Here is a 17,072-nt window from a genome sequence, read left to right on the forward strand (position 1 = left end):
TTTTTTTTTGTCATTTTCCACTCTTCAGATAACCATTGCATATTGTGATAACAATTGAGTGTGGTTTAGGAAGAGATAGAGGGATATTAGTATCAGTTTTAGTAGTTCCTTTGCCTTTTTTTGTGTTCAGCTTGTACTTGTTTTGTGAGCACACTGATGCCTTGCGATCTACACAATTTGCTTTCTACTGTAACAATAGAGACATCTATTAACATGTTGGGGATCTTACCTGTAATACTGAGATGAAAGAATATTGAATCATCTGCTGTATCACAGACGTATTCTCCAGAATCCTCGACTCCACTGGAAAGGATTTTCAATCGTCGGTAAGGACCTTCGACCTTTAGCTTGATCTTCTCGCTCTCTTGCAGCTTTTGGCCATCTTTGTACCAGCCGACAACACCATTGGGACGAGACAGTTCACAACTCAGAATGATTTCATCAGGGACGTGGCGGTCAAGATGGACATCCTCTTTTGGGTGGATTATCATCACCGGAGGTTCTTTGAAGAAAGAGAACATGAAATCCACATACGATTTGAACATTTCTCTTCATGATCAGGGTAACTATAAGTAGTATTTGTAAACGTTTGTGCAGTTTTGGGCTATTTTGTGGAAAATTTAGTTTTTTATTACCTCGTATAGTAACCTTGAAGATCAAAATGTTGTCTCCTGCACGGCATGTGTATGTCCCCGTGTCAGACAGTTTGGCTGAATGTAGAGTCAGACTTCTTTTGGTGTCCTCTGCTTGTATTGCAACATTATCACTTGGTTGCATTTCAGCTCCATCTTTGTACCACTGGATAACACCGTCAGGCCTCGATACTTCGCATGACAGGACAAGCTGTTCCTTTTCCACAACACTCTTGAAAAGGTCCTCCTCTGGGATATCAGCAAATGTTACCGGTGGTGCTGCACAAAACAGTACAGAAGAGATAAGTTGTTGCTTGAAAGTAAACTTTATGGTTTATGCTCATGCACTCAGTAGCTGGAAGGTCAGGTTTCCACAGCTTAGACATGCTGATCTCAAGCTTTGCTATCTAGATGACAACTCCTCGTAGACATCATAATCATCCATGGGTGTTAATCCGCTTTTGAAACAAACTGAACAAGTTAATTTAAGCAGTGCACTCATGTATTGCAACCATTGCTGTGTTGGGGGGGAAATTGCAAACTTGTCAAAATACATGCTATTTTTTTTTTACAGACACTGATCGAAAATATGAAGCATGTGCGTTAAAAACAACAAAATGTTAAAATGAGGACATTTACAGGAATAACAGCTATGATGAATGTGATGATAGGGCTTTGCTTCCTTTTTAGATATTAGGGATCATGAAGGTGGAGAAGACTCTGCAGTGACAACATCTTGCCAAGAAAAGCTAAGCATATCACCTTTCACCTCCACATAGATACTGTTGAAATCTGAATCATCATCATCATCAGTTTTACAACTGTACACCTCAGAGTTTGAAGATGTGGCCGACTTCGCGACCAGTGTCGTCTTTTCGCCCTCTGATTCCATGTTTATATCCAATTTTGGCAAGAGTTTTATCCCATCCTCAAACTGGCAGGTCTGGCTTGCTGGGCCTGAGGTCTCACACTGCAGCTTGATCAGGCTGTTTGCTTCAACAGACTTGTTCGTCTCAGACTCTGGAACATCTGAGAATCAAACTGGTGCTATAGGAACTTCAATTCATTTAACAGTAACCAGATAGTAATCAGATTTACTATGTAACATACATAGATTTATAGGCTAAAGGCTGTAAAATCTAATACAGGCTCCAAATTCAACAGGCGGTGTAACAACTGTTCAATCACTCAGTTACTTTAACAGTTCTACTGCCAATGGGATCGGTCAGTGACCTAGTGTTACGAGGAGTGAATCGGTCTAATTCCTGGCAAACTTGGTTTGATTTGTTTGTGCTCACTCTTTGCTGGTATGTCTGTTTGTTTATGACACCATAACTATAATATACAGCATGTAGAGCTATAAAGCCATTTCAGGCCGGTGGGTCTACAGCTTCTGCATTTTATCCTTGATAAATGTCATCAGAGTCACACAGTCACGAGCACAACAGTCTGCTCTGCATCCTGCAGCAAATGGCAGAGATGAATACAGTCAGGCTTTGCTACAGTACATCTGAGAACAGTGGTCTGTGATCACAGGACTATGCAGTAGTGCATGACCACGGCACCTTTGTTATCGTGCTCCATGGAAAGAACAAAGTAGCAGTGTCAGATTGTCACGCGATGACAGCTCAAACTGAACTTTATCAACCATCTAGTCAACAAGCAACAAACAGAAAAGAGAATTTCCATCTTTTCTTGGCTGTCTCCTAGTATCTTCTGGACAAAAACATTGCAATCATTTACTTTTAATCAAATTATTTCAAACCGGTCTGTGAGAAAATTATCTCTGAATCTGGTCCATGGTGCAAAAAGGTTGGAAACTAATGTATTGGGTGTCTATAAGTTATCCTGAATCATAAAATGTACACAATTAATTATTAGTACACATTATCTTCAATATTATACAATAAATTGTTGGAAGCCTAAGTTGTTGTGGTAGCCAAGCATTTGTCGAAAGAAGTTAGTGATTCTGACAAAGCTCAAAATATTTAGATCACCTGCAACATCCACCTTGAATTCTATATGGTCATCTGCGGCCTCACAGCTGTACACTCCAGAGTCTGTGATCTCTGCTGATTGGATAACTAGCGCTCTCAGATTTTCTTTTGTCTCGATTTCATAGTCATTCTTTGACGGTAGCTGTTCTCCATCCTTGTGCCAATACACCTGGGCAGTTGGCTCTGAGACTTCACACTGCAGCTTAATCGGGCAGCCTGCCTCAACAAATTTGTTTCTTGCAACCTCTGGAAGTGCCGAAAACCTTACAGGAGTAGCTGTGGGATATCATAAAAGTAATACAGAACACTGCTGTTAAAGCTGTCGAAAATCATTTAGAGAAAGAGAAACATTTGGGATAGCCCAGTTTTCTTACTGTTACTCTTACTGTTGTGTGCAGTTGAATTAATTAATTGAGGGCTAAAATGTTTCTCTCACACCTGGAAGCTCATTCATTCAGACTGCATACAAGAAAATCACCTTCAACGTCCACTTGGAATGTCACAACATCCTCAGCAAGGCTACAGTTGTAGACACCAGAGTCAGAGACCTTAGCTGAATGAATCATTAATTTTCTGAAGGTGCCATCTCTTTTCATATCGAGGCCCGTTTTGCAAAAAAGCTCCACCCCATCTTTAAACCAGGAAACCTGGGCAACAGGGTCTGAGACCTCACACTTGAGGATAATTGGACAACCAATTGTAATCGTCATGTTTTTTTCTGACAGTGGGATTGGCATGATCTGTGGCGATCGGCCTAAGAGAGGGAAATAACAAAGGTTTTGGATAAGAGGTCACTAACACTGGACAGAGCACATGGTCCCGCCAGTTACACCACGTTCTCATGAACATTCAAAACCACTCACAACACAGAATAAGATGGACGTGATATGTATAAGAAGATAGTAAGGATAGAAATAAATCACCTTTTACGTCCACTTGGAATGTGACGGTGTCATCTGATGTTGAACATTCATAGGTGCCACCATGTATTTTTTCAGCTGAGCAGATGAGTAGCTTCCTTGTTAGACCATCAGACTGTATCTCCACATTGTTTTCTGGCAGGAGTTTCATCCCATCCTTGTGCCAGTCGACATGAGCAGAAGGATCATGAGAGAGTTCACAGCTGAGAACGATAGGAGTGCCTTCTTGAACGGATTTGTTCTTGTGAGTCTCTTGAAGCTCTGAGAACTTCACAGGTTGTGCTATAAGTTTCAGATATTGCAAAAAGAGTATCTTAATTAAATATCCAAGCTGCTGTGTATTCAAATACAAAGATTTCAAGATAGGTCAACCAATGTAGACAGATGGCAAAAACAAAGCACATATGACAAAACAACAAAAATACAACAAATATCACAAAGACATAACAAAACATGATTTGAATCAAGAGTTATCCACTGTAATAGTACACTGACATAAAAAGCACAAAGATAAAACGGGTAAGACGCACACAGCAAATTAACAAGATGGTTGTTTATGGCAGTGTTTCCCAACCTTTTCCAAATAATGGCCAACAAAAAACTACCAAAAATATTGGTGGTCCACGTCTCACAATGTGGAGGCCAGTAATACATTCTCATACCATTTATCATTTTAATGATGACTTGACACTCAGGATGGAACTTAAAGTAAGGGTAGCTCAAAATGTATTTATTTATTGATGGACAAGAGATAATCTGACTCTTTCCTGTTGCTAATCAGCTTTTATACTACCATTTTTGCTATCAATATAATGTTTTAGCAGCTGTCAGATTGAAATGGCAAACAAATATACAACAGGGTCCAAATTATACTGTTTTGCAAATGATTTGTTGGCCCACTTACAATATCTTTGTGGCCCATCAGTGGGCTGAAGTACACAGGCTGGGAACCACTGGTAACGCTAAGAGCAGTGTTCAGTTAGTATGTTTCATGAAAAAGAAACAAATGATACTAGACATGCATAAAAAAGTAGCTGCTTTATGAAGCTTGTTGTTTCCTAACATGTTTGGAACAAGGACATCCTATATGTTTGTTAAAACATTTAAATTTTCTGTCATTATGTTGTATTCTGCAAACTGAAAGTAGCTAATTGAAACATTTGTCCTTATTTTAGGGATGTATTAATTGATTTGCAGATATCAGTATTATTAGAATAAATCTGTTGCTTAACATTTCCAACAAAGTAGATGACAAAGTTTGGGAAGTAGAAAAGTGAACCATTTTCTGTTAGGTGATGAGTCAAGCATGACTTGAACAACAGAACTGCTGTTACAGTTAGTTAGCAGTGCATGACAATGAAAGCACCACAGTTTCTGAGCATCACCTGTTACTTCCACAGCAAACTGGATGTCATCATCCTTTGACTCACAACGGTATATGCCAGTGTGAACCTGCTCTGCTGATGGGACAACTAGACCCCTCAAACTTCCCTCTGACTGGAAGTCTACTCCACTTTGAGGTAGGAGCTTTGTTCCATCCTTGTACCAACTGACTTGTCCAGAGGGATCTGATAGCTCACATTGGAGAGAAATAGGACTCCCTGCCACGACTGTCTTTTTCTGGTCAGCCTCGGATATGGCTGAGAACTTCAGAGGTGGAGCTACAGGATTGGATGTAGAATAGAATCGGTCAATTATATGTACTGGGATCAATCAAGTAAAGCAAAGCACAATGCTGAAATAAAAGCCTCCACTTTCAAACCCTGCCCTCTACCAATATATTAGATGGAAATTGGGCATCTTAATTTCCATGTCCAGAATAGAACTAACAAGCAAAGTGTCTGCCGTATTCTACCAACCCCAAGCAGCCACATAAAGCTTTATCTGATGCTATTGTTGCTAAATTACGACAATATTGGCACACTGTGATTGTGGTTTATAAACCACACATAAATGCATTCAACTGACATCTCCTGTTCTGTCGTGATAGCTTTACAGTAAGTTTTTATCATCCAAAAAGGATCAAAGAGACAAAATGAATATTTATGTCTTCTTATCTTTGCAATATATTCTTTCTTTTTAAATACAAGCCTGTCTACATAAGAATATGTTCATCCAAGGTAATAAAACTCACTACCAGAAAATCACAAACATTCTAATGCACTTTATCCTCACTTATAATCTACTTGCATAACAGAAGGAAGCAACTTTGTCACCTTTAACATCCACATGAAACTGCATTGTGTCATCTGTTGTCTTGCAGCTGTAAATCCCTGCATCAGACACCATCGCTGACTGGAAAGCCAATGTTCTTATGGAACCCTCTGCCATCATCTCTTGCCCAGTTGCTTCATGCAGTTTTATGTCGTCCTTATACCAAGTAACTTGAGCGTTAGGATCAGATATCTCGCATTGCAGTACTAGGGGTGCACCAACTTCGACAGACTTGTTCCTCTCAGCATCACAAAGCGTTGTAATTGTCACAGGCGGAGCTGGGGATGTTTGAGGTAACAGCAGATAGAAAATTGCATCACTATAACTGAATACAACAAAGATTATGCTTTCAAACAACAGAAGAGCAAACTTTCAAATCAAGATTAGTCATGCCAATAAATCTTAATAGTTAAAATAAGTCATTCTGAGAGATATGTCTTCATGTTATATTAGTAATCTAACAAGAGGTACCTTTGGTTAGACTTGATTTAACTAGGCATTCATGTTAGGATCTGAAGCTAATGTATCTACTCTTCCGTCTATCTTTGATATTCCTCACAAACCACCCAAGCTCAGTTTTAAACTAGGTTTTAGTAGGAACAAAATTTGTCAAAATGTCAAGGATTGCAAAAAGCAATCTCTTCATTTTACACAATGTCAACATTGTGCCCGTCCATTTTTGTTTGATAATGCTAACCATTTAAATCACCTTCAACAGCCACCTTATTTGCTGTGACACTGTCACTCCAGTGACTGTCACATGTCCTTGATAGATAGATCTCTTCTGAGTGGACCGTGGATGCCTGCTTGATATAGTTAGGCTCTGCACACTGAGTAGATGGTCTTTGCCCAGAGTGAACTGTGCTGTCTACTTGGTCTTCTGTGGCCTCCATGGTGTGGTGACATTCTGCTTGGACTGTTGGGGCCTGCGTGAACTGATACAGCACATCTGAATAGGTAGGCTCTGCTTGTCCTGTGTGATAGAGGCCATCCATTCTCACATATGCGAGCTGTCCTAAGTTGTAAAGCTCCCCTGGTTGGACAGGTTCTGCCTCTTTAGAGTTATACAAGTCCAATGATTGAGGAGACGTGGTGTCAGGAAAGTCACTGAGCTTCTCTGATTGAACAGTTGATGTCTGTAGGGGTCTGTTTAACCCCTCTAACTGGTCAGCTGAAGTCCATAAGGAGTTACATGGCCCCTCTGAATCGACACTTTCAGTTTGTGAGCAGTCAAGAAGCTTCTCTGACAGGGCAGCTGACATCTGCATGGAGCTACATAGCCCCTCTGATTCAGTTTGCAAGGATTTAAAAGGCTCCTCTGACTGGACAGTTGAGGTGTATAAGGATGTAAAGGGCTCCTCTGATTGTGTAGTTCCAGTCTGCAAGGGTTTTAAGGGCCTCTCTGACTGGAAAGTTGTGTTATATAGGGATGTAAAAGGCTCCTCTGGCTGCATAGGTGCAGTTTTTGAGGAGTTACAGAGCTTGTCTGATTTCGTTGTTGCAATTTGTAAGTGGTTAGTAAGGTGTTCTGACTGGGCAGTTGAAGTGTGCTGGGGGCTTCCTGGCAATGTTTGGACAGTTGCCAACTGTATAGAGCTCTTTAGCTCCTCCTCCTCAACAGCTACTGTTTGTAAAATATTAGAACACTCATCTGTCTTGATAGCTGTCTGCAGGGAATTATCAAACTCTTCAGCTGGACCTTCTGCATGCTGTACAGAGTGAAAGAATTCCTCACCTTGTGGTTCTGTGGACTGTTTAGTGTAATGGTGTGTGTTAGATTGGATAACTGTTGGCTTGGCAGAGTTACAGTGAACAGGAAGTTGTCCAGTTATTGTTCGTTGATTGTTCCGGAGCTCCTTTGGCTGTTTAGTTGTAATCCCATCAGTCGTATATGAATATGTTGACTGGGAAGTTGGCATTGGTCTGGAATGGTCTTCAATATCAGTTTCTCCACCCTTGCCACCGAAGATGCCGGAATTGCATTGTGAAGACATGCAGAGAACAGGATAAGCCTCTTCGGTGGACTTGCTCTTCTCTTGGTCAGAAGAGAGCCTTGGCGATGTAGCTATAAGCATTGTGGTGTACACAGAGAAAGGTTTTCAGTGGTTGATGGTGTCAATACTTCTTCTCATAACAGAATTTTACATCAGTGTGGGTTAGCATGGAGTTATGGGATAATCCATTGCAAAGACAAACAAGAAAGTCGACCAGGTTTGGTCTGAGATTGAGCTCCTATATTTCCCCTTTCAAATGACTCCTTGTATTGCCATGCCATCAATCTCTGCACTAACACCTTAAAAACCTATACGGTCTGTTAATTTTCTTCTCTTTGATAAGAGTTCGTTGTCATTGCAACGGGGAGAGGTTCAGGGCAGCAATGTGTATGAGAGGATCTTGTGATGAATAAGACAAAAGATGGACTTAAAGAGTTGGAAGCTGCTTGTTACAAGCAAAGATGGCTATTAAAATGAAGAATGAATGACAAACACAACATATATGTTAGTATGAGGAGCAGCTACTCAGCTACTGAACACCCACATATTTCATTAAGAGCCAAAAACTGCAGAAAATGACATGAGACAAGGGATGATAATGTCACAAAAAGCAATTGTCAGAAAAAAATACAGGTGCCTCAGATGATTGAGCTAACAATGAAATACACCACTGTTGTTAGTGGCATGTATGTGCTGGGTTAACATGGATGACTGATGTTCAAATATATCAAATCACCTTCGACATCCACAGTGTATTGGGCAGATGCATCAGCTATCTCATCAATCTCATCACCATAGTGACACTGCTCTGCTGTTTGGACAAAGCCAAAGAGAAAACAGTGAGCTGGGTGATAGCTTCATGTATGTAACTAAATTCTTGATTCTTATTATGCAGGTACATTGTGGAACACCACCTTTTAAGTCCACATTTGACTGTGAATCATCACATGTTTCACAGCCAATTAACCTCTCATCACCAGACAAGTCATGTGATGGGAGGTTCAAGACTTGGCTGCTGCTCTGTGACTGACAGTCAACTTCCATTTTTGGGTAGATCTGGGTTCCGTCTTTGTACCAACAGGCTTTGGCAATTGGATCTGAAATCTCAAATTGCTGAACAATTTGGCAGTGCTCTTCTGCAGACTCTGTCTTCTCAACATCAGGACCGAGCAGATATGTCGGAGATGGCACTACAGACAATCATTGGGGGGATAATTTCAGTATACATTATCCTAGATAGATTTTAGAAAAAGAATACTGACACACACATCAGCTATGTATTGTAACAACAAGAAGAGGACAGGCTAAAAGCTACATGAAGAGTTAGTCATAACTAACATACAAAAACACATGTACAAAAAAAATCACCTGGATTTTTTACTATCAATTGGGCAACGTCATCTGCTGTTGCACAATAGTATGCTCCAGAGTTTGAAGGATGAGTTGGTTCAATAACAAGGGTCTTCTTGATGCCTTCCATTTCATAATCAGGCTCCCTATTAGAATCATGTTCTTTATCCCTCTGCCATGACACATGGACAGCAGGGTCTGAGGTTTCACATGTTGGTTCATTGCAGCAGGTTGCCTCAAGTGACTGCATCTCCACAACGTCTGGTGAGGGCGACACCGGCAACGTTGGAGCTAAAGATGATGATTCATATTATAATTGTGGACTTAACAGTGCATATCAAGACTCTAGAAAGGGGTTATAGGTTCAGCTTTCCCAAGCATGGGAACTAATCCGTTATATCTCAGACCAAAAAAATGCACATTTTCAAAGATTAATTAGATATTATCATTTTGTCAGTAGAGATTAATTTTACCAAACAAAAACCATTATAACTTCACACAGACCACTACTTAAACACAGACAGACAAATATGCATATTGTAAAATGTTAGTTGCATGTAGTCTCCAGGAAGCTCTAGGGTTTGCTTTAAGATTCAAAATTTTGATTGAAAAAAATCACCTTTAATGTCCACAGTGAAGTGGATAGTGTCATCAGAGGTTTCACAGCTGTATAGCCCTGAGTGCAAGAGCTCAGCAGATGGGATAATGAGTCTCCTCAAAGTGCCATTACTCTGTATATCCCACCCACTCTGCGGGAAGAGCCTTACACCATCTTTATACCAGCAGACAGGCACACTGGAGTCTGCAACCTCACATTCCAGCTCCAAAGCTTTGCCTGCTTCAAGTGACTTGGTTCTCTCAACGTCAAAGATAGTAGAGTACGTCACTGGTATAGCTAGCATTGGGAATTCAGGACAGCTAAATAAAATCAAGACTGTGGAAATGGATACCTTGCAAAAATGTAACTGCTGAGCAGAAGATGAAAGGGCTTTGGAGACTTTCAATTCAGGGAGAGCCACAGCAGTCACAAAACAAATGACCATAAATAGTAATCACCTGGTGTGTTAACAGTTCTTTAAGCTTATGTGCATGAAACAGTCTTTCAAACAATTTAGAGTAGAAGCGGGGATTATTAGTGGCATCTAGAAAGAGGAGGTGGGGTTACAATATAAACGCACAAGATAAAAATTGTAAAGTCACCTTTGATCTCCACTTGAAACTCCACGGTATCATCTTGTGTGGTGCATCTGTACACACCAGAGTGGCACAGCTCTGCAGACTGAACAACTAACGTCCTTGTGTTGCCCTCTGAGTGGATTTCTATTGCAGTGTTTGAAATGAGGTGCATTTCATCCTTGTACCAGCAAACGTGGGCCTCAGGATCCGACACAACACACTGGAGTACAATAGGGCAGCCTGCTTCGATCGACTTGGTCCTCATGTCCTCAGGAATTGCTGAGAACTTCACAGGTGGAGCTATAGATATGTTTAGATCTTATGTCAACCTCAGATCAACCTCATGCCAGCTCTTATTCATAATAATCTATTTACTGACAACTAAACTACTAACATGCTGTAAAGCAATGTAAACAAGGTGACAGCTTAGCTGCACTTTTAATAAGAGTTAAGAGGAAAGGCAATAGAATTCAAGAATTCAAGGGTGTCATAAGAGTTAGTTGCTTTGCTAAGAAAGAGCTTGTTAATGTGTCACATTGCTTAAGATAAAACAAATCACCTTTGATGTCCACATTGAATGTGATGGTGTCACCCTTTGTCTTGCAGCAGTATAACCCAGAGTGGAAATATTCTGCTGAATGCACAATCAGTTTTCTTGCCAAGTCGTCAGTTTGAATATCTACTCCATTTTCATGATGGAGCTTGGAGCCATCTTTGTACCAGTGAACCTGGGCAGAGGGATCTGAGAGCTCACATTGTAAAACAATGGGGCAGCCTATTTGGATGGTTTTGTTCCTCTCACCGTCTGGCAGTGCTGAAAACCTCACGGGTGGGGCTAGGGATATTTGGATATTTTAATGGATAGTTGTAAAGATTATATGGTTCAATATGGCAGACTTTAAAAGAGGACTAAATGCGTTTGTTAAATAAAAAAAGAACTGCTCAACATGATGATAAAGATGGTTAGTTTCTGTAAAAAGACACCAATAAGAAACTCCCTCCACTCACCCTCGACTTCCACATTGAACCTGATGACATCATCAATGGCATCACAGCAATACACCCCCGAATGTGAGAACTCTGATGATTGGATGACGATTCTTCTCATGGTGCCCTCAGATTGGATATGAAGACCCTCCATTGTTTGTAATTCCACCCCATTCTTGTACCAGTGCACTGGAGCTGCAGGATCTGATAACTCGCAGTAGAGCACGATGGGGTTACCAACTTCTACAAATTTGTTTCGATCCATTTCTGACATTGATGAAAACTTGACAAGAGGAGCTGCAAAAATTGAAATGATAATAATTTTCACTGAGTCTGCTGTTGAAGATTAATGAAATGATGGATACAGGACATTAGAGTCATCTTATATTGTTGGTGCCAAAAAAACACACAAGAAGATATACCACATACTCAACGAAACTAACAGTGACACTTGCATACCTTGGATGTACAGTGCTGCAGAATCCCGGATGCCATAGGCAATAAATGTAATCTCAGCTCCATTATCTGTATCGCGTACCCCCCGTATGCGAAGAGATTGGTGTGTTCGTGAGCGACGCATGGAAAAACGATCCTCCTCCTGGAGCTGCGTACCGTTTAAGAACCAAGTGCCAATAACTGAGGCCGAGAGCTCAATGGAGAAGATAGCATCTTGTCCCTCTGGCACCAAAGCATCCTGTAAGGGAGCTTGTATTCTGGCCACTGGAACTATACATAAAAACACACAAAAAAAACTATTTAGAGAAATGTGTCTTAAACCACATTGATGAGCACAGTTGTTTCAGTATAACTGTACTTACCCAAGTGAACGGCTCTGGGGAACTCGACATTGTTGCTCTTTCCATATTTGTTTACGCTGCAGATGCGAAACCGGTAATCTGCCTCACATGGTACACTGTCACCAAGGATCTCCACAGACGTTGCAGAGTCAGTGGTCAGGCACTGGAGCCACTCCTGTGAGCCAGTGCCCACTTCCTGGCGTTCAAGCACGTACCCAGACGGAGGGTTCTTTCGAGAGTCCTGAGCAGGAACCCATGACAGAAGAGCAGCATTGGCACGTTCTGTGTTGATCTGCACACCCACCGGACAGCTGGGAGGACAATGTCTGGCCGCTGAAATTAGAAATCCATCATTCATAAGCATCAATTTATCACATGGAATAAATGAGCCACGCTGATCGATTCCAAAAGCAGATAATCAATCGATTATGACCCCTACCTTTCACTCTTAGCTGAGAGGAAGTCTTGGATCTGCCAACAAGGAAAGTCACAAGGCCAGAATCTTGGGGCATTGTGTTGACAAAAACCAGAATGTGAGTTCGACCAAAGGACTTAAGAATGGTCTGATGGGTTTCCCGCAGCTCTATGCCATCTTTATACCAGTGGATGTCCATCTCCTCTTTTTCCACTTCAACACAGAAGGCAGCGTTTTCACCTTCCAAGACATCCACTTTTCTTGGAAGCTTCCGTAAAATTGTACCTGCAAGAAGACACTTCAGTGAGTGTTTCCTTAGCATACATAAACCAATGCAACACAAAGTTTGCGTGAGTGGTCAAATTCACCTAACTTAACTGAAGTCATAACAATTTTCATCTACAAGGGTTTACCTTTTTCTCCCTTGCTCCTACGGAGAGAAAGTTAGTGATATTGCTCAGTAAGAATGTGGTTCACACCGGTACTTTGTCTTCACTAAGGTCAAAGGTTACCATATTTACAGATTTTGGTCTAGAGGAAGTCAAGTCAAATTTAAAGGTTATAGCTACAACTTTTTCATCAAAAGGATTCATTTTTTTTTTTAAATAATGCATCCACAGAATGTCTAGAGGGGTGCAGAATAAAAGTATTAATTTTACTGAATAAAAAAAAAAAAGTATAAAATAATTGTTTGATACATTTTGGCGGGTCCAAAATATATAAATATTTACATCTGGTTACATTGGCAACGTCGGCATGGAATGATCTCGAGAGCAGGCAGTGTGAGTTCTACACCTACTGGCCAGGAGGAATTAAACTTGTAGCTATCACCTTTAACTAAGTGATGTTATTTTTCAAAAACTCAAGCTGTGATTATTGTGTCACATAATAATTGCTGCCCTCTTGGCCAGGTCGCCCTTCAAAATGAGATCTCAATCTCAACAGGTCTTTTTACCTGGTTAAATAAAGGCTAAATAAAAAATAAAAAATAATCGTCTTTCATTGTATTGTGCATTTCAAATAAAGTAGTTGTTATTTGATCCAGATTTACCTTTTACGGCTACCTCCGCAATGCTCCTCCCCCCATCAGGCATTTCGCAGAGATAAATCCCATCATCATCAACTCCGATGTCACGGATAGTTAGTCGTCTTTTTGTTCCCCACTCCTCCATTCCATATTTGGCCCCTGGCTGCAGTCGTCTATCCTCCAGATACCATGTGATGGGAACAGAGTCTTCTGGAACTTCACACTCAAGAATAGCCAAATCTCGTTCCCATACTTCCAGATCTATCAGAGGCTGCTTGAACCGCACAGGTGGCTCTGGGACCAAGGAAAAAGAGCACCAGTCTGATTAAGTCAATATAACTTATCCGAATGTACTAAGAAACAAACTTGAGAGATATTCATATTTACTTGCATAAGTTGACTTTAGTAACATTTCATCAGTATAAATTGCATCTATGTCCTTCTAGTAAACACTGTAAATTGAAATGTATTAGGCAGCAAATTCCAATGAAGCAAACAAGATGGTCAAAATCATGAGACAAGTGGCTTATTTAGTTGAGGAATGGGGGGGTCATTAACACATCAGGGTGTTAGATAGGAAATAAACTGTTTGTAACTGACACCATCAGACAGCACCAGACAGTTGTAAACAAAAGAATTTGGACTATATTTAGTATTTGGTGTGCGTAGTTTGTTATTTACTTATCTTATTGTTTTAACAAATCTAATGAAACACTCAGCTGATTAAATTCATTCACTGTCTTCAGTTTAAATCAACTCCAATCTATCCTACAGCCACCACTTAACATTAACTCTAACTCAGTCTTACTTTCCCTATCTCTGACTGATACAGTACAATACTTGATGTTGGTGCCATGAGTTTGGACTTCTCTGGGCCATGTGAGAAATATGATCCCCTTCCCAAAGATTTTGATCACATGGACTTCTCCCTAGACATTTCACAGGCTAAGTGACTTTGCAGACATCTCAGTGCTGTTAAAGTCCTCCTCAAGATCAGGTCAAATTTCAGATCATTAATACATTTCATTAATCCTCCAGTGGACCCAGGATCGGATTGCATTTAATGCAGCTGAAGTGAAAGACTTTGATTACTAAGTATATTTGCAGCTTACAAGCCTGCTGACCATTTGTGAATTTAACTGATGATAGCCTACACTATATGTGACATTTACTTGACTAAGTTAGTTCTTTAAAGCAATGTCTTTTAACAAATATAAGAATAGAACAAAATGTAATAGTAAGGGTTTTTACTTTGTGTTGTAGTTAAAAACTCATAAGCTTTCTATATAAGGTTACAGATCAGTTGAGCAATGTTTTATCCAGTTTTATCTTAGATGACATAATACCACAATACAACTTCTCCAAACTAGCTCTCTGGACTTATCCCAATAAATGATCTCAGAGAACCTTTTTGGAGACATCTCACTGACATCATCGTAATATCAAATGGATAGAAATCTGATCCAAGAACATCCTGGACCTGGATTGAAAATACATTCTCAGGCTACACCTGTGTTGATACTCGCTCATAAAATCATATACATTTTCTTTACTGTAACAAAATAAAAACTTGAAAGCCAGTAAATGGGGTCTTGACTTACCCTTCACGGAGAGGTGTACAGCACTTAGGGTTTGCCCTGCAGTGTTTGATGCAGCACAAACATAAACTCCATTATCCTTTTGCTTACAGTAGAGAACTTTAAGTGTGAAGTATCCTTCTCTGTCCTCATATAACAAATAACGCCTTCCAGACAATATCAGCCTGCCGTCTTTCCTCCAAATTATCTCTGGTTTGGGTTTACCAGTCACAAAGCAGCGGAATTTGGCATGTTTGCCCTCTGTCACCGCAAACATTTTTACTTTAGTTGACTTAGTCATGGTGTCGTCTTTGAGTCGGTTTGACACTTGCCTACCACTCCTCTGTTTTCCTTGGTGGGTTTTCCAGTGGCCATTTGTGTAGCCATTACGATTTCCATCATCCTCATGTCCTGGCCCTGCATCAACAAGCAAAACAGCCCCTGCCAATGCTTCTCCACATTCATTTCTTGCTTTACATGTATACACACCACCATCTGGTGCGCGAGTCTTAAAGATCTTGAGCTGGAACCATCCACCATCCTGGTAGCCCACACTGAAATGTGTACTTTCAAATATTTCGTTGAGTTTCCTGCCATCCTTTTCCCAGACAACCTCTGGTCGTGGGTTACCCCAGAGCTTACAAGAGAAGACGGCATCTTCCCCACGTCCTGCGCGAGTTGAGAGTGGCTTGATGAGGAATCGTGGCTTATTTTCCTCTCGCAGCTCCATCTCTTGTGCCTCACCTTCCACCCTCAGGGTGGCTGCTGCATATGTTTCCCCAATACTGTTCTTTGCTTTGCATATGTACTGGCCACTATCTTCTGTGGTCACAGCTGAAATGATAAGATTGTAAACATTTCCATCCTCAAAGACCCTGTATCGTCCATGCGGGTCAATCTTTTCGTTGTTTCGCTCCCAAATAACTGCAGGCCTTGGGTCGCCACCGATTTGACACTTAAGGACTGCATCAGTCCCGCTCTGCACCACCACAGGTCTTGGATAGGCCAAGAATCGTGGTGCACCACCAAACACATCCATTTCTGCGTCTTTGTGTCTTTGACTTCACCTTAAGCAGTCCAGGAGATCAACAAGTAGCAGTTATGTATGTGGCTAAGATGGTCCAACTTCTGCAATGCACTGTTCTGAAAAGAGAAATGACAGACATTACTTCCAGATCAAACAGCTTGTGTTTGAGATAAGACATATAGTGAAACTAATTTATCAAAATATCCATCTGCTAGACGCATCATTCAACCCTATATGAAATATATTTTGAATGGAAAATAAAACTTCTATCTTTCATACGCTCAGTTTCAATCCCTTTAACATGCACATGTTTCATCACAAATGGATGGTCTGATGAACTGAATTAGATCTGTCTGCATGAGAGAAAAACACGGGCTAACAGAGAGAGAACAGCCTAGTCCTATTGCAACAGCAGCCACAACACATAGCCAGTACAGCTGGTGCTGTATTTCAGTGGGAAAGTGCTTAATATAGCAAGCCCTAAATAAAGACCTGCGAGGGATTGTGTGTGTACGTGTGTGTGTGTGAGTGTGTGTGTGTGTGTCAGGTATCACAAAGACAGCTCTGAAACCCGCGTGCTCACACAAACACCGGCTGAAATCATAGTCTGCCCACCCAAGAGACCTTGCAGTCAAAATATGCAGAGCCCCTATCACACCCTTTGTTGGCAGCTCTGACAGGGAATTCCTCATTTTAAATGTCACTCTTAAAATTGTTTTTCTTTTATATCCATTAATACATCGGTTACACTTAGAGTAGAAATTTTGTTTGCGCTAAATGCTAGTGTTTGTTATTCCCTCTCTCCCTTTGAAATTATACTCTCCTGTGACCATTTGTGCAATTTCATCTTTTCACTTTCACTTAAAAGTTCTCCTTAGTGAGCTGTTGAACTTGACACAATATATTAATCAACTTAATCTGCTTGAATCAAGTAAATGTTGATTATGCTAAAAACTAAT

The 17,072-nt window shown here is 40.7% G+C and overlaps 1 protein-coding gene across 7 annotated transcripts in view; it reads right to left on the minus strand.

Moving 5' to 3' along the window:
• The window catches only part of obsl1b (obscurin like cytoskeletal adaptor 1b), a 37,641-nt gene that overhangs the window by 19,502 nt on the left and 1,067 nt on the right, over positions 1–17,072 (minus strand). For 2 of the 7 annotated variants that reach the window (XM_085765325.1, XM_085765326.1), the window contains exons 2-9: positions 15,111–16,229; positions 13,534–13,803; positions 12,507–12,767; positions 12,089–12,400; positions 11,730–11,996; positions 11,292–11,567; positions 636–911; positions 230–502 (exon numbers count right to left, since the gene is read on the minus strand). In XM_085765325.1, the coding sequence (XP_085621451.1) occupies positions 230–502; positions 636–911; positions 11,292–11,567; positions 11,730–11,996; positions 12,089–12,400; positions 12,507–12,767; positions 13,534–13,803; positions 15,111–16,125 (2,950 nt within the window). In that variant the 5' untranslated portion in view covers positions 16,126–16,229. Of the gene's footprint in view, positions 1–229; positions 503–635; positions 912–1,394; positions 1,662–2,629; positions 2,906–3,107; positions 3,384–3,552; positions 3,832–4,934; positions 5,211–5,765; positions 6,042–7,498; positions 7,829–8,493; positions 8,569–8,671; positions 8,948–9,125; positions 9,399–9,726; positions 10,003–10,307; positions 10,584–10,842; positions 11,119–11,291; positions 11,568–11,729; positions 11,997–12,088; positions 12,401–12,506; positions 12,768–13,533; positions 13,804–15,110; positions 16,230–17,072 lie in introns of all 7 variants that reach the window. The other 5 variants (XM_085765319.1, XM_085765320.1, XM_085765321.1 and 2 more) reach the window with 5 other exon arrangements.

This window comes from Trachurus japonicus, chromosome 21 (assembly GCF_045865225.1).
Source record: "Trachurus japonicus isolate A0001 chromosome 21, Traja_1.0".
Taxonomy (NCBI): domain Eukaryota; kingdom Metazoa; phylum Chordata; class Actinopteri; order Carangiformes; family Carangidae; genus Trachurus; species Trachurus japonicus.